Genomic DNA, 23,517 nt, shown 5'->3' with positions numbered 1-23,517 from the left:
GGGGAACGTGGACAGAAAGAACAGCCACGGGGGGGGAGCCTGGTGAACGTGGACAGAAAGAACAGCCACGGGGGGGGGAACCCTGGGGAACGCGGACAGAAAGAACAGCCACGGGGGGGGAGCCTGGGGAACGCGGACAGAAAGAACAGCCACGGGGGGGAGAGCCTGGGGAACGTGGACAGAAAGAACAGCCACGGGGGGGAGAGCCTGGGGAACATGGACAGAAAGAACAGCCACAGGGGGAGGAGCCTGGGGAACAAGGACAGAAAGAACAGCCACAGGGGGGAGCCTGGGGAACGTGGACAGAAAGAACAGCCACAGCAGGGGGGAGCGTGGACAGAAAGAACAGCCACGGGGTGCCTGGGTGGCTCAGTTAGTGAGGCGTGGCGTCTGCCTTCGGCTCAGGTCATGATCCCAGGGTCCTGGGGTTGAGCCCCATGTCGGGATCCCTGCTTCTCCCTCTCACTCCTCCCCCTGCTTGTGCTCTCTCTCGCTCTCAAATAAATAAAATCAGAAAGAAAGAAAGAGAAAGAGAGAAAGAGAGAGAGAGAAGGAACAAAAGAACAAAAGAACGAAAGAAAGAAAGAACAGACACAGAGAGCAGACGGCTCGGGCCTGACTTGGGGGGAGTGCTGGGCACGCAGGGCCTGCAATGTGGGCTGTCGGAGGGCCCTCCAGGCCACACACAGGAACATGTCGACAACCCCCAAGACGTGCACGGAGAGGCAAAGGGACCACAACAACCTGGCCGTGAATCAGCCCTAACGCTATGTCATGGGAGCTCACGCTACGAAGATGACTTCCAGGGACGCAAATAAAATGCAGTCGAGACGCTTACGTCCATGAACTGGCGCTGGTTCCTCAGGTGCTTGTCCAGAGCCACCATCTGCTGCTTCAGCGAAGAGAGCTCCTCAGCCTGCTTGGCACACGCTTCATGCCGGGACAGCTGTTCCTCCAGCTCAGCCTCGAAAACCTTCATCTGGGAAAGCAGAGCAGCGCGGTCTCTCTCGGACTGCTTCCTGGCCTCCGACTGCTCCTGGGTTAGACATTCCACTTCCCTACGGAGAGCTAAAGATACAAAGGAAACAGGGAGAAGAGCCCCACGGATCAGGGAGGGTATTGGGCTAAAGCAGAGGCACGAAACATGCACGGCAGGTGCCCCGCAGGACAGGGCCCTCTGGGGAGAGAGCACACACGTCCGGCCTCCCTGGCAGCCCCAGCCCAAAGCCTGGCCGGGGGCAGGGGTGCAGCGTTTCCCTGCGGAAACAAGGTGACACCTCCGGGGAGGAACATGCACTTGCAAGCCAGTGTGAGCCTGTGTCCTGTCAGACACGAAGCCCACCCCCCTAACAGCCAGCGTTTAGCCAAATACCCACTGAAAATAAAGTCAGGTACTTCAAAAGAAAGAAAAACATATATATATACATCTTTTAAATTAAGATTGGCTGAAATAAAAAACTTTAAAGCCCGAGAAGACTGTATCGTGGTATTTCCAAATGACACATCAGTTAATTTTCTAAGAATTACGACGTTACATATATTCTCCAGTATGGAAAAAATATATAACTTAAAACTTCCATCAGAGAGAACACGAGCCTCGATGTATAATGTGCTCCCTCCTTGTGCACCCAGGGCCGTCACAGCGTCTCGGAGGAAGAGGGTCCAGCCATCAGTATGTCAAAAGCCAATCTAAAATTAACTGGATGATAAGGCCATAACCCAAGTGGAAACTGTAAATTCATAAGCATCTATAATAAAAGGAGGCTTGCCTCTGATGAATCCTCAAGTGTTCAAACTATCCGCAAACTGAAATTTTAATTTCTTGTTTTAATTACATCTTACTAGCTTTCAAAACTTTTGTTTTACAAAAATCTGTCAGTCTTTTATGCCAAACTAATAGAACGTTCCCAATCAATTCTCATGCTACTAAGTCAGCACCTAGGGTAAATTACCTTAAACATGCAGTTAGAACAAGGTCATTCCCACCCCTGGAGCCAGCCAGACAGCACCATCCTCAGGGCCACATGCTGGACGAAGGGCATCCACCACAGCACACGTGGCCCCATGCAGGCGGCACTGAGGGGAAGGTGTCATGTGGCAATTCAGGCCACGCTGAGGGCCACCTACGAAGTCGGAGTGGCCCAGGAGCTCCACTCGGGGTCCCTGAGCCCCTCCCTCAAGACTTCCGGGGCCCCCAGAGCTGGCCCCCGGCCCAGGACAGCGCATCTACCACCAGATGTGGCTCCCTGCAGAGCTGCACAGGCCATAGCTCGGTAACCACAGAGCATCACGGGACAAATGCTTGTGCATGCTCATGTATCAATTCAGGTTAAAGTTGGTATTTTTGTTAACAGTTTGCCACAAAAGCCTTGAAGTATTTTTCCTCTTTAGTAAAAAACTGGGGCAATCTGGTGCAGACATCGCTCGTCTCACATAGCAATCACTGGACTGAGTTTACAAACCTGAGTCCTCGTGTGCTATGGGAACAGGAGTGCCTATGAATGAAAACACAGCATTTTCAGACGTGGAGACAGAAAGTTAGTCAGCGGGCTTCCAGGGCACGTCTGTGGTCCTGGACAGTCTCGAACATCCACGCTTTTCCGTAACGCCACCCCGATGGTCTGAACATCTGTGTCCCCCCAACATCCGTACATTGAGCCTCACAAATGGGATCTGAGCCTTCCCAGAGGCCCCAGAGAGCGCCCGGCCCCTTCTGCATGTGAGCACACAGCCAAGAGGCTGGCGCTCATCAGAGGGCGGCGTGCCAGCGCCTTTATCGTGGACTTGCACCTCCAGGACGGAGGGCACAAGTGTCCACTGGTTGTACCCATCCGCACTATTCTGTGAGGGCAGCCCAGGCAGACTAGTTGCCTTTGGGTTGCAGCAGGTCCTGGATGCCAAAGAATATGGCACTGATTTTTAAAGGAGACAAAAACCCCACGTGGGATAGAAGGCACTGCCCTGAAAACAGCCACGAAACATGCCACACACCTGCAAACAGGTGGGGCAGAGCTGAATTTCCCCACAAGGTGCAAGGACTTCCAAAAGCTCTTAGAAAGTTGGTCAACACTCCCGAGGACCCCAGGCAGAATCAGGACCACACCCTGGACCGTAGCTGGGGAAGCCCGCGGTCAGGAAAGGTCAGGAGGTGCTGTGCAGATGGGCAGCATTGTATTTGTTTATTTTTAAAGATTTACTTATTTGAGAGAGATGGGGAGAGAGAGAGTGTGCACACATGCGCGTGTGAGCAGGGGGAGGGGCAGAGGGAGAGAAGCAGACTCCGTGCTGAGCATGGAGCCCAATGCGGGGCTCGATCTCACCATCCTGAGATCATGACCTGAGCCAAAACCAAGAGTCTGATGCCTACCCGACTGAGCCACCAGGCGCCCTGGACAGAATTTTAAACAACTTAAGCATGCGTGAGTCCTGAAATGGAAGCACAGAATTGTGTGGATGGGTGAAGGGAAAGGAAGAGAGATCAGAGAAGAAATTCGGCTGGAGCAAACAATGTAAGAAGAAAGCCAACCAAGGAGCCCAGAGGACCCCAGAGGAGTGACAAAGGGAAGCAGCAAAGACTGGCCTCACTCTCACTTCTGCCAAGGAGTGCCAGGGCTCTGGGCAGGGGCAACCAGAGACGCAGAAGGGCAGCTGTGTCCACAGCCTCGGGAAGACACAGAGGAGGAGCCAGGCCCAGGCACGGCGGAGCCGCTGGGGATGCAGCTCACAGAGGTAGGGCCACTCAGGCCTCAGGGAGTGAAGACGAGGCTGCTCCCCAGCTCTGGGCTATGTGACTGCTCAGCAGCTCAGGCCCCAGCTCTAAAGTCCCGACACCCAGGAAGTACACATGTTTACAGTGGTAAACTCGGTGGATGGGTGTGGGTCTGGCCACCCCACAGACCCTCAGGCTGGGGCAGTAACAGCTGAGAATGAGCGGAAGGGGCCCTGCACAAGGCACAGAATCCACAGAGCACACGTGCGCTTGCTCACCCCCACACACGTCTGCTCACACTCTCGTGCTCACTCTCACACAGGTGCACGCCCACACTCACAGGTGCACGCCCACACTCACGTGCTCACTCTCACACAGGTGCACGCCCACACTCACAGGAGCACAACCACACACACGTGCCCACTCTCACACAGGAACATGTCCACACTCGTGCTCATACAGGCTCACAGGCAGGCGCACACCCACTCACACATTCACACACACACAGGTGCACGCCCACACTCACGTGCTCACTCTCACAGGTGCACGCCCACACTCACGTGCTCACTCTCACACAGGTGCACGCCCACACTCACAGGTGCACGCCCACACTCACAGGTGCACGCCCACACTCACGTGCTCACTCTCACACAGGTGCACGCCCACACTCACGTGCTCACTCTCACACAGGTGCACGCCCACACTCACAGGCGCACAACCACACACACGTGCCCACTCTCACACAGGAACATGTCCACACTCATGTGCTCATACAGGCTCACAGGCAGGCGCACACCCACTCACACATTCACACACACAGGTGCACGCCCAGGCTCACAGGCTCGCTCACACATATGCTTGCTAACGCAACTGCCCACATGCACACATGCCCTCACGCATGCATGGAGCCTCGCCTGACACCAGGATGGCTGGGCACCAGGCAGAGACGAGAGCAGGGGAGAACGGGACAGGCTCGGTGGCGTGAACGAGGAAGGAGCAAACACAGAAGGAGAACTGGATGCACAGCTTACGGTCAGCAGAAGGAAGTCCCTTCCACCCCGAGAGACACGGGAAGGAGAACAGGTCACCAGAAGAGCGCAGGCGGACCGAGAGGCTGCGGGCACAGCCACAAAACACAACAGGAACACCGCGCATCAGCTTCTCAGAAGTCATGTTAACATGAGATCCACAAGAGACACAGCTGAAGGGGAAAGAGACTTAAAGGGTGAAAATGACACACAAGAGAAAAAACAAAGCCGGGTTAAGTTTTCAACATCAGAAATTTACCTCAAAAAGTGGAAAAGGGACAGAGATACGTATAGGTAGACAGATGTTACCAAACGAGAGCCAAGCAAGAAGAGGTCTCGAGTGATTACACACAGACCTTCTGGAACATCCCACGTGGGTGGAAACCAAGAGCCACTGACAACTCACTCTGCCTCAAGAAGCCACGGCGTGGGCCCCGCCTCTCACCAGTACGCGCCCACCCGAGAGAGCTCACAGGACGAAGAAGGCCAGAAAGAATAAAGACAAGGCCGAAAACCAGTGAGTGGAAGACAAAGAAAACGGCGATGATCAGCAACCCCAAGAGCTGGTTGTGTATTGAGGGAAATTAAAAAGAAAAGAAAAACGACTTTCCCAACTTGTTCAGGGTGGCACAGAAACGGCTGAGGCTGTCCCACGAAGGAGACCTGTGCACCACGACCCGTCTGAGCCAGGACCCAGGAGGCAGGGGCAGCCCGCTCCAGGCTTGTGGAAGCACGGGACACGCACCGAAGCTGGCCGGGTGAGCGCAGGTGGGGAGAGAAGCGGGGAGAAGCCAAGGCTTCTGGGGCACCCACGCAGAGCCGCTTCTTCCGATTCTGCCCCTGAGGAGACTGCCGCCTGCCAACTCAACCATCTGAACTCCTCACGCTTTGACTGTTCATACTTGAAATGTTTTAAATATGAGACCTCTAATTACCTGAAATCACAACGAACTTTCGTTAAAACTATGTTTTCCTACTTACGATTAATGTTACACGATTTTTTAAAATTTTAAATAAAAATTTTAAGTAGCCCGCATTTTCCCACAGTCTTGGCTATTTGCCTCAAACAGTGAAAAGCTCTTTTACTGACAACAGTGACGTTTTCAGTAGGCTGCTGTTTGCCAGAAGTGATTCTGACCTCACACAGGTAAGAACGCTCAGTGGCCACCAGGGCGATCAGCCCCTCTAACGAACGGAGAAGCAATGCGGGGGGCGCTGCGCCAGCCGGCACGCACAAGGCCCCTCAGCCCAGGGCCCCTGCCTTCTTTCCTCTGCCCTCCACCAGAGTGAGCGTCGGCAAAAGGCACCAAGTCTGCTGCCCCTGGTCCCGCCCTCCGACGCCGGAGCCGGCAGTTCTTACCAGCTTCTCTCTCTTCCGCTTCTGCGGCCAAGGCCTCCTTTTGGGTCCACAGGGCAGAGTTCTCCTCCTTCAGCTCTGCCTGCTGCTGGGTCGCCCGCTGCAGCTGCTGCCTCAGGCTCTCCAGCTCCACAGCGAGGCCCTGCTCGGCCGTCTCCTTCTGGCCCAGAGCCTCCTGCAGGCTGGCCTTCTCCACCTTGAACCCTTCGATGATGCCTGAGGAGACGGGGACAGACGCAGCTGCTGAGGCCTTGCTGGAGCAGCAAAGGGATGGGCCAGACGAGGGCATCCCAGCGCCAGCAAGATGTCAGCCATGGGACGTGAGAGCTGAGTGGTCACGCCCGCGTCCCGTTCCTGGATGGACGGCACAGGGCTGGCGCACCCAGGAGACGCGGGAGCCACCAGACAAGGTGACACGCCTTAGAGCGGCCACGTACAAGACACCCCACACCACGCGTGCACAACACCAGCAGTGTGGGGGTCAGAGGGGCCCGGAATGCCACTTTCTGGGGCACCCACCGCCTGCGAAGGGAGGACCGACACTCTCGTCTCACCACACGAGGCAAGGCCGAGGCTGTCAGCCCAGGGAGCGGCGCTACCGCGCTTGTAAGCTCTTTCCCTGAGGCCTCACACCGTGCCTTATTTCAGTTTTACATTTTGCTTTTAAAACCTCTGCTAACACCTGCCCTTCCCTCGTGCCTCTGGCCTGTGTGGCCCCTGCAGCCCTTCCCCGCCCGCGGCCGGCGCTCACCCTGCGCCTGGTGCAGCTCCAGCGTCAGCCGCGTGCGGGCCGCGTTCTCCTCATCCAGGCGCTCCAGCAACTCCTGGTGCTTTCTAACGACCTGCGCGGTCTCCTCGTTCTTACAGCTAAATTCCTTCTCAAAACGAGAATGAATCTGACGTGCTTCCTCCAGCTGTTAAAACACATTTGAAAACCGGAACTGCACATTAAAATAAAGCCGACGTTAACACTAACAGAATTAGAATTCTGGCACAAGTAGAATTCTGACAAAACTACAAATATCCTGTAAGAAACGATACTGACGTTCAATATTGTGTCAATTACTAGACCAATCTGCTCATTCAACAATTTTCAAGAAAGAAAAATTCTGCACACAAACACATACGACGCGGCACAGAAAATCTACATGTTCATCAACTATCGGAATAAGCTGTTAAGGAGAAGGTGCATTTCAAAGGTCACAGCAACTGTCCACTGAGATCCTAGAACCTGGGCAGGGATGACCACCTGGCAGTCCACAGGTGGAGGAGGAGACGGGGAGGCCATGGCCGGGAGGAAAGGCTCCTTGGGCCGGTCACCAGAGTGGGCAGGGGGCCTGACGCGTCTTTACCACCCGCAGACCCTCCCTGACTCAGTCACAAGGCCCCTCTGGGCCTCCTCTGATGCCACCCAGGCCTGGTTCAGTCCCAGGCCCCAATCTCACCCTCCTACCCCAGCAGCCGTGCCCACCCTGCCCAGCCCAAGGCTCCCAGGCCATTGACAGGCTGGGGGCCCCAGACGAACCTCTGAATTCAAACACCTACACCCAACTGTGCCGACAGACACCTGAGCACCTACCCTGGGCCTCTCTGCCTCCTTCCCACTTAATGCAACTCCAGCTTCCCCAGACCCTGCCTCTGAGGGCATCTACAGGTTTCCCCTTGAAAATAGCCCCAAGGCTCCCTCTTCTCATACCTTCACCAGGTGGGGAAAACTTACTCAAGGATTTCTGGGATGTAAACAGCAATGTTTTGGCTAAAAATGCTTATTTTCTAATTGGGCTGAACGGGAAAAAGAATCTCCATACTGCTTTTCATACATTCATATTTAAGGTCTTTCCTGTCTAAAATGTTCTAAAAGATTAACAAACATAATTCCCTTTGCTAGTGATAATCTCTAAACATAAATATATTCAATGTGAAATTAAAATGGTCAGAGGATAGAGCAGAGTAAAGGTAAAAGACCGAACCATGTGTCCTTGACCTGACACTCAGCTCTTACTTTCCATTGGCAGCAAGCCTACTGCTTCCAAAATTTCGGTTCAGAAAAGACTTCTGATTAGGAAAAACACACAGGAGAATATCAGTGGTAGTAACAGAAGATCCAAACAAAATGAGAGGAAAGCAGGTGCACACCCAGAACTGATTTTCTGCCCCCAATGCCAAAGGAGGAGAGAATAGCGAGGGAAGCCAGATCCACCTGGAAAGTGCCAACGTCCCTTCTCACCCTGCAGGTTACAGTCAAGAATCAGAAACACGCATGTGCGGCGCCCAGCAGAGCGCCTGGGAGCTGCGCTATCCTCATCTATCAAGCTTATGCCACCAAACCATTCAAACTATCCACTTATTCAACCCATTATCCTTCTCAGAAAAAGAGAAACACTTACAGGAGCCAAAATAGGGCCACGGACGGACAGCACCCAGAGCCATGTCTCACCTGCCTGGTGGAGTCCAGAGCCAGCTCCAGCAGGCCATCCACCGCCAGGCCAAGGCTCCGGTAAATTCTCCTAATTGGCTGCTCACACTCCAGCGAACTTTCTGGGCTCATGAAAAAGCTTTCACAGATGTGACTGCTAATTTCAGCGTCTGAAGACATCTCCACACATTCAGACAAAGTTTTGTCCAGCTCCAGCAGGGCTGCCTCGGACCCAGACCACGTCTCATCAAGCACTGGTACTGCAAAGTGAGCAAACACAGAAACCTGCACACACCGCGTGAAAAGCAAGCTCACACGACCAGTGTTGTCGAAGGATAAGCACACCCATGTCCCCAGGACAACGACCCATCCCAAGCATCAGGAGCTCAAGCATCAGCCCCAACAGGGAAGGAGGACAGCACCCAGCGCCCCAGCCCAGGGGCTGCAGGCACCGGGCTGTCCTGGCACTCACCTGCAAACAGGGCCTGGCCACTGGGCTGCGCATCAGGTAGGCCCTCATCCTCCAGACAGAGCCCCACGCGCTCACCGATCCGGCTCTTCAGGGTGATGGCAGCCTTCAGCATTTCTCCAAATAAACTGAGCAGCCTCCGCAGAGCATCTCGGAGCGCTCTCCTGAACAAAGCACACGGCGGACAGCGGGCTGTCAGCCATGACCCTAACTGTCTGACTCCGACAAGAGGGGCACAGCCCAGGGGGCAGCTCTGCCAACAAGACCAAACCTTTGGGCTGCTGCCCTTGACTTAAAAAGACGTCATCTTATTGCTAGTTTTAGCAGGTCCCTGTCCCCACTCACAGCCTTCCTGACCCTCAGGAGGACAGCAGGGCACCAACATGGCCCTGTCCGTCCAGAGCACAGTGACCCTGTCCAGGATATAGCCGGGGGCAAAGTGCTGCAGCCTGCGTGTGAGCTGGAGCCGGTGCAGGGTCCTCACACCGGGGAGATGCCATGGCCAAGTGGGCAGGAGGCAGGCTCATCCACCCCCATCCATTCCCATGTTCGCATCCCCATCATGGGTCTGGAACAAGGTCTGCTCCCAACATGGGGACACGCCACTGAACAAAACACACGGGGAGCTGCCCCTTACAGGGCTAAGGCACCAGGGGAGAGACACAGGAAGGAGGGTGGGAGGGAAGCAGCGGGGCAGACTACGGAGCATACGGATAGCTGGGGGCCCAACGGCTCCCTGCTGCTGCCCAGGCCACCACAGGTGGCGACCGAGACCTGAGGACAGAGAGCAAGGCAGGCACAGGACGGGAAGGCCCTGTGGGGGCAGCGGGCGGAGGCAGGCATGAGGATGACCGCGGATACGGTGGGTCAGGGAGCGCAGGTGTCAGCTCTGCTCTGAGAAAACACGAGTCCCCCCTCAGAGCTGGCCCCACCTCCTCCTCACGCCCCGTCCAGGCCAGGATGGCTCCAGTCCCCATGAAGATCCTCAAAAATGCCACACACTCGTGGGTGTCAGGGCGTCTGCAGCCGCCGCTCGCCCAGCTGGCCACGCCTCCCAGACACCTGGGATCGTCTGCTCTCTGCCACGTCTCTCCCGTGTGGAGCCAGGACTCTGTACTCACGCTGGTGCCTGAGGGTGACGGAGGCGTCAGCTACAAGCAAGTGCTAAAAAGGCACACAAGCTCGCCGTGGAGAGCTCGGAAACCATGCGCAAGAACTCAAGGAGTCTAGACAGAATGAGAAGGGTGCTCGTTCTCTGCCATCCGGCTCGGGGCTGAGCAAGGCCTGGCCGGCCCAAGCTAGTTTCTCCTGGCCCTCAGGGGCGCACACCTGCCCAGGAGCTGCTGTGGACGGGCTCCGGGGCTTCAGCAGAAGCAGCAGGACTGCTAGGCCTGCACGCAGCGGACAGGACACGGGGAAAGGGGCCCAGAGAAAGGACCGCACAAGCTGCACCGCCAACTCGTGGTGCTGAGCTAGGCGCTCAGACTGTCCTGACATCAGGTACAAACACACGGGTAACGCCACAGCCCCAGGCACACTTCATCTCAAGACCAAAACCAGAAATCAAAGTCTGAGACCCCGAAAGAGAGAAGATCTGTATGGTGCCAGAGTAGGGACTTCTTAAATAAAACTCCCAAACAAAGACGACAAAGGGACAGATCAGGACTGGCGCCCACTGTAAAAACTCTAAAGGGACATGACATTTACAGCGGGGCCAGGCCAGCTGGGGGAGCGGACCCGACAGGAAGGAGCACCTGGCACGTGGGTCTTTCCCAACCCAGCAGGAGGAAAGGTTCTTCCTCTCCCCACCCCATCCCCCCCATAAAAGCCCAGCCAATGGGAGGCCGCCACAGCCCGGCCAACGAGACATCTGCAAAATGTTTGCTACTGGGACTCCAGCTGGTTTCATGCTTAAAAATGATGCGCATTTATAACTAAGTGGACTGACTTAACCAGAAGTTAATTTAGGACTTCAATGGCCATTACGAGGAACTTTTGATCTCCCTAAACTTTTTATTCAAAATTAAATTAAAAAGCCCTGGCTCCTTACCAAAAGGAAAAAAAGAAACCTCAATGGGATGCCTATTTTAAATGGTATCTTGGAGGCTTCCAGATGTTTTTGGGATTCTGTTTGCTTCTTTACAAAACATTTCTAAACTGAGGCAAACTGGGATGCCTGGGTGGCTAAGTCAGTTAAGCGTCTGCCTTCGGCTTAGGTCATGATCCCGGGGTCCTGGGATCGAGCCCTGCGTCAGACTCCCTGCTCAGCGGGGAGCCTGCTTCTCCCTCTGCCTGCAGCCCTGCCTACTTGTGCACTCTAATAAATAAACAAAATCTTTAAAAAATATAAATAAAAAATAAATCAACTGAGGCAAGCAATTAAAAGAAGTCAGAATGGCTTCTGAGGCCTCTTGACCTTCCCCCCATCCCCTCTGCAGACACGCTGGGACAAACTAGTACTGGGGTCCTGCCCCCAGTGCCATTTTCCTCTATTCTCTCTGCCAATCTTCCCTTTCCTCTGACCTTCTTCCCACTCCCTCCTCTCCTGAACCTATTAAAACCTGCCTCTCTAAAGTCTTCTGAGGATCTACACAGACCTCAAGCTTCTTATGTTCTCTGGACAAGACCAAATTGCGAGCCATAGTTAAAACAGCTTCCTAAAGTAACTAAGGGCTCCGATAGCTTTGCTGAAGAAGTTAGCAGAGTTACTCAAACTTACCAACCTGGTTTCTCACATTTATATCAGTTAGTCCACATGCTTGTTGGTGAGGGCCACGCCAAACACCAGATGAAACTAGCCCAAAGGAAACATCCCAAGGGGGATTAGAGAATCTAGCATCAACTTCCGTCAGGATGCTAGAACACACACTGGAAATCACTGAGCAGGTACGGTAGCTTTTCCGAAGCCTGCTGATGGGAACAAAACTCAGGCTTGTACACAAGAGCCTAATAAACCTCTTCACGACCATTACAATGGACTCCAAATGGTCTTTTGAGACCATTCTAGTCTTTCTTTAGATGTTGAATCCACCTGGGTAGCATTTAACTCTATTTTTTAACAGGCTGAACTGGGATCTTTCTCTTAAAAAGGACCAGGACAGAATGGGAAACTGCCCGCTCCAGATTCAGTGACTATGGCAAACCAGCTGCTTACACCCTACAGGAGTCACCTAAGAAACTGCTGAAATCCTCAACTTTCAAATCTGGCAAGTAAAGGCCCCTAAACAAAACCAAAAAACTTATAGTTTCTGCTACTGCAAAGAGCCAGGACACTGGTGGGGGGGGGGGGGGCCCCCCCCCCACCCTTTAAAAAAAAAAAAAAAAGATTTTACTTATTTATTTGACAGGGAGAGCACAAGCAGAGGGAGCGGCAGAGGGAGAGGGAGAAGCAGGCTTCCCGCGGAGCAGGGAGCCCGACGTGCGGCTCGATCCCAGGGCCCCGGGATCATGACCTGAGCTGAAGGCAGACACTTCACCAACGGAGCCCCCCAGGCGCCCCTCCAGCCAGCATTTCTGATGTAGGACAGGACAACCAGGAAAGTCCTTCCTGGCACTGAGGGACAAGACCACTAAATATGAAACGCCTGACTCTTGATCAGCAATGCTTTCAAGGAAAGATCCTGCTCAAAAGGGGCAAGTTGTAAAAATTAACAGGAAACCCGATCAGAATGGGTGAGGAAGCCGACAGGGGGAGCTCTCCAGCCCTCCTGGCCGCAGACCCGTCCGCAAGAGGCACCTCCACCAGATCCCACGTTACTGCCCAGGCAGGAGGAAGCAGGTTTCCTTCCGCCCAGCAACAGCTCAGCCAATGGGAGCCAATCACAACGCAGCCAATGAGAAACCACTTCCAACACCCAGTTGACTCCAATGGACTTTGTTCACAACAGGCCCAGCCCTCCTCCCCTCTATAAAAGAGCTTCCTCGCCCGCCCTCCAGACTGGCTCCTGGCGATGCACCCGCCAGCGTGTCCTGGACTGCGATTCTGTTATTCCTGAACAAGCCCACGTGTTGCTGGGAAAACAAACAAACGAAAACCTGGCAATTTAATTTTAAGGTTAACACCACTTATAGCACCAAATTTTGCAGTCTGGCAAAATGTGAAGATTTGGCAAAGTGAGTGGCAGGTATATGGGCATCTGACATCAGTCAGTACTTTTCTTGATATTTAAAGTCTTTTTGAATGAGAAGAATAATGTGGCACAGGGTTCCATCCTGCCCGGCATCTCTGTGCACTAGGGCAGAGGTGACAGAGGCGAGTGACTGACCTTTCGCGGTCAGACAGGTCAATGTCGGACTTGAGCATCGAGATGAGATTTGTGCCTTCCTGGTTTTCCCTGTCACGCCTTTGCTGTAGCTTCTCCAGTTCAGAATGGCGCTCTTCTACCTCGTGACTTAAGGATAAAATTTTGTCTTTCAGCTGTTGAGGAAAAATTGTTACAGCTTTATTTTTAGGAATAAACTTCTGTAAGAAACACTCATCATCCCAGTTAACAAAAATATGGCAAAATATGACAGTGATTAAAGGTGAAAATTACTAATAGGGTCCCCCCCCACCCCCACCATTATTCATTGCCTACAAAAACAGAATACACAAACATTCTAGCCTGCCCCAGGCACCAGGGGGAAGGGGCATATTCACCAGATTATTCTCATGAATAAGAACTCAAAACCTCTTTTTTGGTCATTTAGAATAAATATTAGTTTCCAGGCAAGTGAAGATCATGCTTATATATTTCTCCTTGAAAAAAGAGCCAAGAGAGGCGCCTGGGTGGTGCAGTCAGTTGAACATCCAACTCGGTTTCGGCTCAGGTCGTGATCTCAGGGTCCTGGGATAGAGCCCCAGTCAGGCTCTGTGCTCGGCATGGAGTCTGCTTGAGATTCTCTCTCTCCCTCTGCCCCTCCTACTCGTGCATGCACTCTCTCTCTCTAAATAAATAAATAAATAAATCTTAAAAAAAAAAGTCAACAATCATGGGGTCTCAGTGGGCTGGTTGGCTGGGTGGCACCAGCTGCCCTGGGCATCCCTGGCTACCATGGGCTCCCCAGGCTCCTGATCATTGACCACAGGTCATTGTGGTTTTGTCACACAGCTTAGTGAAATGACAAGTGTGTCTTCCCAGCAACAGAGTGACCTGGGCCCACTGCCAACCACCCTGATTCTTCCGGGCTGGTTGAGTTTACTGACAAGAACACGGGCATCTTCCCACAGAAGATGAAGGAACAGAGAACATGACAGGGCATGACTGCACACACATGCAGCAGAGAGCCAGGCAGACCGCGTGCCTGTCCCACACCGCTGTCAAGAATCAAGAACAATGGGTGCTCACAGCTGCTGTGGGCAGTGGACCAGCCAATGCGTGACATGCCTACCACCTCCAGCTCAGGATCAGACGGGTGGAGCCCAAAAGCAAGTGGACTCCAGGTGGAGAAGCCGTGTGCTTGGGGCACACCCAGCTGGCATGGACATCTCTTCATCCAGGAGCAGGAAAAGCAGGTTTGCATGGGGCAGAAAATTGGTAAGAGAATACCAGAGTGGGACCCATAAAACATTAGAAAGTACAAAAAGGAAACAAAGACCAGATAAAATAAGAGTGTAATTTTGAAACCCCTTATTACAGGAAGGAAAGCAAACTCTAAACATAATTTCAATGCTATGCTTGTAGGGAAATTATAAACCACTGGTTATGTCACACTAAGATGGCAAATAAGGACCACAAACAAACAAAAGAGAAGACGAACAGTGAACCCAAATGCTGCCAGCACAGGAAACCGGTGCGCAGATGGCTCCAGGCATGGCCTGGCCCCAGCTGGTGGGGTGTGAGCAGACGGCAGATGCCTGCCGGACGCACAGCACGGAGCCCCGTTCCCATGTCGGCTGCGGGGTGAGGCAGCCACACCTGTGACGGCCAGCAGTACAGGCCACCGCAGTGGCTGGTCCCAGTCTTTGAGTCTATGGGACAGACTTTCCCTCTGCCCGTCCTGCTACCTCCCTTTCACAAAAAAGTACATGGTGACTGGGTTTTCCCCAGTCGAAAAACCTGATACACCTCTAGCAACACTGATCCAAAAAGAGAGAAGTACAAACAAACATCTTAGCAAAACGTTTTTTCAGGGGGCGCCTGGGGGGGGGGCTCAGTCGTCAAGCGTCTGCCTTCAGCTCAGGTCATGATCCCGGGGTCCTGGGATCGAGCCCCACATCCGGCTCCCTGCTCAGCGGGGAGCCTGCTTCTCCCTCTCCCTCTGCTGCTCCCCCTGCTTATGCACTCTCTCTCACTCGCTCTCTCTCTCTCTGTCAAATAAGTTAATAAAATCTTTAAAAAAAAAAAAAAAAAGAAAGAAAAGGAAACATGATTATTACAATCCTGAAAGGTCTACATTGTGGGACTATCTCAGAAAACAGTATAAATAGGGGCGCCTGGCTGGCTCAGCTGGTGGAGCATATGCCTCTTGATCTCAGGGTCATGAGTTCAAGCCCCACATTGTGTGTGGAGCCCACTTGAAAAAAAAAAAAAGAAAATAGTATAAATGATACATCTATACTCACAAAGGAAATAATAAACTCAACAACAACAAAAAACCAAACCCAATTCAAAAACCGTCGAAGGACTTGAACAGACAATTCTTCAAAGACACACAAATGGCCAATAAGCTCAGGAAAAGATGCTCCACATCACTCATCATCAGGGAAACGCACATCAAAACCACGATGAGGTCGACGAGATCCCACATCACACCCGCTATGGAGGCGATTATAAACAGAGAAGGTGGCAAACGAGTGCTGGTGAGGCTGTGGAGAAACTGGAACCCTGTGCACAGCTGGAAGGAACCTAAGCTGGGGCTTCGGGTGTGAAGACAGTATGGCAACCCTCAGGACACAGACAGGTCGCCGTATGACCCAGCAGTCCTGTCCCTAGACACGCACCCCAGAACCGACAGCAGCACTTGTACACAGAGCAACGGCACTCGTAACAGCCAAGAGGGAGAAACAAACACCTAGAGGTCTATCGGCACATACATCTGTGAAGACAGAAATACAATGTGGCATCTCCAAGTGACAGAGTATTTATTACTCAGCCACAGAAAACCAGGAAGCTTTGACCCACATTCTGACATGCATGGACCCCACAGACATTACGCTGAGTGAAATAAACCAGACACAAGAGGACAAGTGTTGTATGATCCCACTTACAGGAGGTCCCGGAAGTGGTCAAATTCACTGAGGCACAAAGTAGAAGAGTGGGTGCCAGGGGCTGGAGGGAGGGAAATGGGGAGCTAGCAGTGATGGGGGTAGGGTTTCTGCTTGTGATGATGATGAGCTGTTCTAGAAATGGATGGTGGTGATAGTTGCACAACCATGTGAATAGGGTTAATACCACGGAACTGTATACTTAAAAATGATTAAAATGGTAAATTTTATGTTATGCATATTTTACCACACACAAAAAAGTAATAACAAAGAAAAAACATGTGCCACATACCTGCAGAATTTGGTTATTCTTCTCCTGAAGCTGCAGAAACAAAGACTCTTTCTCTTTTTGGTAAAGAGACTGTGCGTGCTCATACTCCAGCCTATGTATCTCCTCCTTTTCATGCAAAGCAACTTTCTTCTTTTCACTTTCAAATTCACCCTGTATAAAAGTAATTAACAAAAACAACAAAAATGCCACTAAGCTCTAAAAATTATGCTTGTTCCATTTCTCTGCTGTTTGCTAAACCACAGTTCATTCAACAAATATTTATTGAGTCCATACTATGCCAAGAGCAGCGATCAAAAGGGACAAAGCCGGAGTGAACATGTATTCAAAGGTGCTTCTCATACAGAACATAAAGACGACAGCTCGCTGCCTTTCCCAAATGATCACATGAAGAAATTATCCATCACCAGGCTATCATGACCATCAGAATCCAAGATATTTAGAAACCTAAATTCCTTTGGTTTTAAAACATAAACCCTATTTCTTCCTAAATAATAAAAACTGTTTCTCATAAGGTTCACCTAACAAATTATATTAATGAAATAAGCTTAAAACAAAACAAAACAAAACAAATACAGAGGCAGCACTTCCAAAATGGCATTACAAGGACCTCCAAAAATGTATTCCTCTATAAAAGCACTGAGAACACTGACAAACACTGTAAAAATCAACTTTTTCAGAGCTCTGGAAATTCAGAGAGACTTGTAACAATCTGGAGTTTACTACAAACAAAGTCTGAGTCTCCATCAAAAGAGCAAGCTTTGAGGTATTTAAACTTGCCCTAAGGCCATCACTCCAATCTCTGGTATAGCTTCGAAAACAGCAGGCCAGCGGTCTTAAGGGTTGGGGGGACAAAATGGGTTTGGATCTCCCCCAAAGCACCACCCCGGCAACTGTCACTAACTGGCCTATATTGCAGCTCCCTAAAAAGCTCCATTCTCAAAGATGATCTCACAGAGCTCACTCGTCAACAATCCTATCCCCAGGCCATTTAACAAAATCCATCAGCAGCCACTGTGCAACATCACAGGGGCCTGAGACTGATAAACTGATCACAGTTGGAGCCAATAAGAGGAAAACGTAAAACTTAGAAGGCTCTTAATAAGAGGAGCCAATAAGAGGAAAACATAAAACTTAAAAGACACTAGGGGCGCCTGGGTGGCTCAGTCGGTTATGTGACTGCCTTTGGCTCAGGTCATGATCCCAGGGTCCTGGGATCGAGCCCCGTGTTGGGCTCCCTGCTCAGCGGGGAGCCTGCTTCTCCCTTTGTCTCTCTTTCTATCTCCCACTGCCCCCCACCCCCACTGCCTCTTCTCTCTCTCTCAAGAATGAGATACCAACAGGGAGCTTTGAAAGGCTCCAACATATTCCTGGGAATTTAGAAAGCAGGTATAGGGCTGTGTACTTATCAAGGAAAACCTGAGAAGGCTCTAAGAGTTCACTCCTTGTTTACCTCACACACACACAAAGTGAAAGCTAAGTAAGAGAAAGCTGCCTGCCAAGCACTGAAAGCATGCCCCAACCAGAGCCCCTCAATAAGGAGAGGAGAAAGCGGAACTGAAGAGAGATTCTGGAGCTGAGAAGTACAATTACTAAAATGAAAAATTCACTAGAGAGGCTCAACAGTAAATCTGAATGGGCAGAAGAATCAGCAAATATGAAGACAGATCAAATAAGATTATTCAGTGTGGAAAATAAAAAGAAAAAAGAATAAAGAAAAGTGAATAGAAAGGCACCCGGGTGGCTCAGTTGGTTAAGTGTCCAACTCTTGATTTCAGCTCAGGCCATGATCTCAGAGATTTGCTCTCTCCCTCTGCTCGCTCTCTCCCTCTCTCTCTAAATAAATAAATAAAATATTTAAAAAGAAAGGAACAGAGAGAGAAAAAAAGAAAAGCAAATAGAGCTTCCAAGGTCTGTGGGACACCCTCAAAGACCAACATACACATAATGGGAGTCACAGAGGAGAGGAGAAACAAACAGGGTAGAAAGACTGCTTGATGATATAATGGCCAAAAACCACAACTTGGATGAAAAAATGTTAATCTACAAACACAAGAAGCCCAACTAACCCCAGGTAGGATAAACTCAAAGAGATCCACCCCAAGACACATCCCAATTAAACTGTGAAAGAAGGCAGCAAGAAAAGTGACTCAACACAAGCCACCCTCAAGGTAAGATCAACAGCCAGCTTACTTCTCAGAAACCACAGAGGGCAAAAGGCACTCGGGTGATATATTCAGCGCTGGAAGAAAAAGATTTAACCAAGAATTCGATATCCAGAGAAAGAAACTCTTTCCAAAATGAGGGAGAAATTAAAACATTCCCAGGTAAATGAAAACTGAGAGAATTCATTACTAACAGGCCTGCCCTGAAGAAATGCTGAAGGGGGTCCTCAAGCTAAAGTAAAAGGACACTAGACATGAATTTGAATCCACATGAACAAATGAAGAACGTGGTAAAGGTGACTGAACAAGTAAACTGAAAGACAAAATAAACATAATTTTGGTAATTTTTTTCTTCTGATTTAGAAAAAAACTGAATAAATCAGTAAGTATAAGTTGTATATAACCGTAGTCTGTATGACGATATTAGCACAAGGGAAAGGGAATGAGGCTACATAGGAGAACAGATTTGTAAACTATTAAAATTAAGATGGTATTAATCTGAACTATACTGTTATAAGGTGTTCACTGTAATCCCCAGGGCAGGCACTAAGAAAATAATTTTAAAAATATATAGAAAAATAAACATCAAGAAAATTAAAATAAAAAGAAGGCAGTGATGGAAAACTAGAAAAATAAGAGAGATAAAAGATACATCAAAAGCTAACAGCAAGTACTGATGCACGCTACAACATCTATAAACCTAGAAAACATTGTGCTGAAAGAAATCGCACGTATTGTACGATTCCACGTCTGTAAGGTCCAGAAAAGGGAAACCCACAGAAACAGAAAGATTAGTGCTGCCAGGGGCTGGGGGATGGGAGAGGCAGCTAAGGGGTGGGGAGTTCTTTTTGTGGTGAGGTAAATGTTCTGGAAGTAGACAGCAGGGACACTTGCACAACCTGGTGAATACACTAAAAAACCACGGAAATGTCTACTTAACAAGAGTGATTTTTATGGTATGTAAATTATATCTCAATAAAGTTGTTAAAAAACCACAATAAAGCTACATTAAAAATCGTAAGAGCGGGTGTGGAGTGTTCACTCATCCTGCACATTCCTCCATGAAAACAGACTACTTGAAGCAAGAAAAGCGGTGATGTGGGTTCTGAGTCACCAAAGTACGGCAATAAGACCCAGACTTTCTCAGATTTAAAATACTTGACAACTTCTTAGCAGAAAAGGTATGATAACCATCCAATTCGAATAGAAAAAAATGAATGAAAAAGCTGCCTAGCAATGACAATACTTTGTTTTCACTTTGCGTGCCACCATTAACTGAGTGCAATCTCTCACTGACTCGCAGGTGAGAAAGGACAGCACTAACTCAGGTCCGGCCGTGCGATCTGGCAGTGCTCCCGACCGGCACTCCTCCTCCTCCTGCACCTCAGCCAGAAGAGCGGGGTGCCGGGCCCAACCTCTGCAGCAGCCAGGGTGCCCTGCTTGAACGAAGAGGCGGAGTCAACACTGAGCCCCGCCTCCAGACAGACCTACCTGCTAATACCGGATTACCTTCACTCCACGCGCCTTCACTGCGAGGACACACAGGACTCAGGTGACGGCTCACAGAAAACTCACTCACAATCGTCAGAAGACGAGGCATGCGTGGCACAACACTAAGATCATACTTTCGAGTCACAGACACTGTTTCTGAGTTAACATATTTATACTTTTATAAACGTTCTCTCCTGAAATAAATTTAACTCCAAAACCTTTAAAAAGAAGCATCAAGTAAAAATCCCAAGTTATCACGCATTGCAAAGTTTCTGAAGTACTTGAATTACCACATTTACACCACAATTCCCCTTCTAGGGATGCCGATCCTGCGAGTGTCCGCCACAAACCGTGGGTGAATACAGGAAAAAGCCTGAACACCAGCAGGCACCACAGACCAGCACAGGGCCAAGGCCAAGGTCAGGAACCGTACTGCCCTTCCCCAAAAAACAGACCTCAGGGAACACTGCCGCCACTGTGCAGGACCCTGGGAAACGGAAGAAACCATCAATATCCAAGAAGAGGAAACCACACCCCTCGCCCCCAGCACGTGATAAACTATGACTGGTGTGGGACACAGAGGCAGAAGAAAATGTATTACATGTCCTTACTCCCGCTAGCCCACTGACAAGTCCCTGAAACAGGCAGAGGGACCCTCCTCTAGGGACTCGGCTGCCTCCATGTTAACACTTTGCTCAGGGCAACAGGCAATCCTAGCCTGACTCCCCCCAGGATCCTGTGAGTCTACTTTAAGTATAAAAATTCCTCTGGAAACTTCCTTTATCTCTAAACCCCCCAAAACACATGTTGGCAATCATCCCCCAAGCATACAGCCCACTGATACACATCTGAAGGGTCTCACGACTCAGGTTTTATTAGATGGTAATAAAGGACCTTTTCCCAACAACAGCTGGCCTCCTCAAGGTCCTGGAAACCTTGCTCCCAAATTCCTTAGAGACTTAAGCTTTCCCTAACCCCCTCCCAACTTGAAAGTTTATAACAGGCCACTGCTCATGACCCCGGTGCAGCTCTTTGTGCCCACGGGTCCTGTCCCCGTGCTCTAATAAAACCACCTTTGTGCACCAAAGACGTCTCAAGAATTCTTTCTTGGCTGTCGGCTTTGAACCCTAACGTTCTTTCCTACATCATGATTAACAATCCAACTGGAAATGGAACCACAGTTCTTTGGGCCCTGGGACCCTGGCACAGGCATTGGGGTGCTCCCCCCCCAACACCTTCAGGGAGTGGTCACGATGGCAAACCCTGCATGCTCACTCTGCCCACTAAATGCTCTGGTTAAGATGTAGGAGGATTAAATACACGGCTCTTGGGAAACTTTCGAGCCACAGATCACTTTCTTCAGGCAACAATCTTTCATAGAAGCAAACTTCTGTTTGAGGTCAAGGTAGGAGTCCAAAAGCACCCCCGCCCCCGCATGCCCTTGAGGAACCCCCACCCCAAGTCCTGGGGCACCTGTGACCAGCAGGCTCCAGCCCTCTCTCTGGCCATATGCTCCCTCTGGGCCTCAGTGTCACTCTTCCAGGGAGTGTAGCTCCTCATCTGCCCCACTGAGGGACCCAGAGCCACACAACACAGAGCTACACTTGCTAAAAGAGGGTGGAAGCGAAGTATATCACTTGTTACCAATCACTTTGTTTCAGGGAGGGTTTTAAAGGCAGTTCATAGAGACACATGAAGTATGACAAGATAGCATAAACTTAATGAAGGAAGCAGCAAACACAAAGCACCCATGCAATGTGCACTGTCGGCAGAAGGAATGGCTCTAACTTTCCACCTACAAGGGGACAGTGGAGACACTTCATGCCTGTCCTGCCCAGTGCACACCCAGGCCTGGAGTGAGAACTTGCGAAAAAGTGCACCTTCACCAAAACCGAGGCAAAGGCCAAACACGGCAGCATCATGCGGCAGGATGGCCCCCGGGAAACAGGAGTCAGGTGAGGCAGGTTCAAGGGTGTGTACTCAGGAAAGGCTGCAGGACAGAATCCTGGCCACTGGACCTTGAAGGCCCAGTGGCCGTGGGATGGTTGTGGATGTCCAGCAGGACGTGTTCTCAGGCTACCCCCTCAACCTGACTGGAGAGGCTCAAAGTCAAGTCTCCCTTGACTCATGCAACCCCTACCTCCATCCATAAGACCTCCTCACAGATAATCATTTCTATTTCCAGCCTTGAATAAAACTCCATTTAATTGTCCATATTCTAAAAGGTAAAGTCAATATAAGAAAAAGATGCCTTTAAAAGTTTATTCTCAGGTTTTTCTAAAAATCCACAGAATTCCAGGAAAAATGTCATATATATTTTTTTAACCATTAAGAAAACATAACAGATATGACTAAAAAAAAAAAAGTAGTATTACACAAAAAATACCAACACAGTCAGGTGCCTGGGTGGCTCAGCCGGTGAAGCGTCTGCCTTCGGCTCAGGTCATGGTCCCGGGGTCCTGGGATCGAGTCCCTGCATCGGGATCCCTGCTCAGCGGGGAGCCTGCTTCTCCCTCTGCCTCTGCCCCCCACCCCCCAATGCGTGCGTGTGCTCTCTTAATAAAATCTTTAAAAAAAACCCAATGTAATAAAAATAAATTTAACTGATAATGAATTAAAAACATTCAAACTGTATTTAAAATGAGCTTACTATTTTCAAAAATTACCATATGAAGTTTTTTTTTAATTGAAAAAAAGATGAAATTGCCTTGAGCAACTGATGGGCCATGTTGCAGACTGCTTCTGCATTCCAGAACTCTGCTTAGCGTTACCCACACAAGGGAGACTTCTTTACCGGATACACATCTCTAAGAAAGGGAAATCAAGCTTACGCTTCCAGAGAACTTTTCTCACAAGCGAACTCCAAAGGGAAGTAACCTGGAAAGTAATCCAATGAGCTCACAAGCACATGTGAAATAACTCTTCTGGTAAGTGACCCCGCTTTTCAAACAGCTGCAAAGATATTTGCGGCCCAGATAAAACCTGTCAGAGGAGGAACAGCGTGTCCCTGCTATTTTGGGGACAATGACCGACCCTGGCAGCCCAGAAAACGCCCAGCAAGGCTTTCCGCAGGATCTGCCTGCAGGGTGGAGCCTGAGGGAAGCCCACAGCAGGCACATGCAAGCACCCAGAAGTATTCCACCAAGACAGGGACCTGATGTGATGGCCTGTGCAGCGGTATGGACATGCTTACAGGAAGAAATACGGGGGACAGGTTAACCAGCATCACAGGAAGCAGTGTGGAAGAGTTTATGCAGAGCTGTGCCCCCGGATCAGAGGGAGCAGCCTGGGGTGCAGAGGGCGGGGACCAATGTGCAGAAGAGAGATTATGGGGGAGGCCGCCTTGCACAGGCAACTGTTGCTGGACCGGACTGGGAGCGCTCTGACACATTCTGATACCCCCCCCC

The 23,517-nt window shown here is 50.5% G+C and overlaps 1 protein-coding gene across 4 annotated transcripts in view; it reads right to left on the bottom strand.

Annotated features, from left to right (window-relative positions):
• PCNT (pericentrin) overlaps window positions 1–23,517 on the bottom strand; it is a 121,236-nt gene that overhangs the window by 47,279 nt on the left and 50,440 nt on the right. For 3 of the 4 annotated variants that reach the window (XM_032398778.1, XM_032398779.1, XM_032398781.1), the window contains exons 15-22: window positions 16,458–16,607; window positions 13,245–13,396; window positions 8,983–9,143; window positions 8,532–8,770; window positions 6,846–7,008; window positions 6,098–6,310; window positions 2,463–2,495; window positions 839–1,068 (exon numbers count right to left, since the gene is read on the bottom strand). In XM_032398778.1, the coding sequence (XP_032254669.1) occupies window positions 839–1,068; window positions 2,463–2,495; window positions 6,098–6,310; window positions 6,846–7,008; window positions 8,532–8,770; window positions 8,983–9,143; window positions 13,245–13,396; window positions 16,458–16,607 (1,341 nt within the window). The remainder of the gene's footprint in view (window positions 1–838; window positions 1,069–2,462; window positions 2,496–6,097; window positions 6,311–6,845; window positions 7,009–8,531; window positions 8,771–8,982; window positions 9,144–13,244; window positions 13,397–16,457; window positions 16,608–23,517) is intronic. The other variant, XM_032398780.1, reaches the window with a different exon arrangement.

Source organism: Phoca vitulina, unplaced genomic scaffold (assembly GCF_004348235.1).
Source record: "Phoca vitulina isolate PV1807 unplaced genomic scaffold, GSC_HSeal_1.0 scaffold120, whole genome shotgun sequence".
Lineage (NCBI taxonomy): Eukaryota > Metazoa > Chordata > Mammalia > Carnivora > Phocidae > Phoca > Phoca vitulina.
This window is presented reverse-complemented; position numbering and strand designations above follow the sequence as displayed.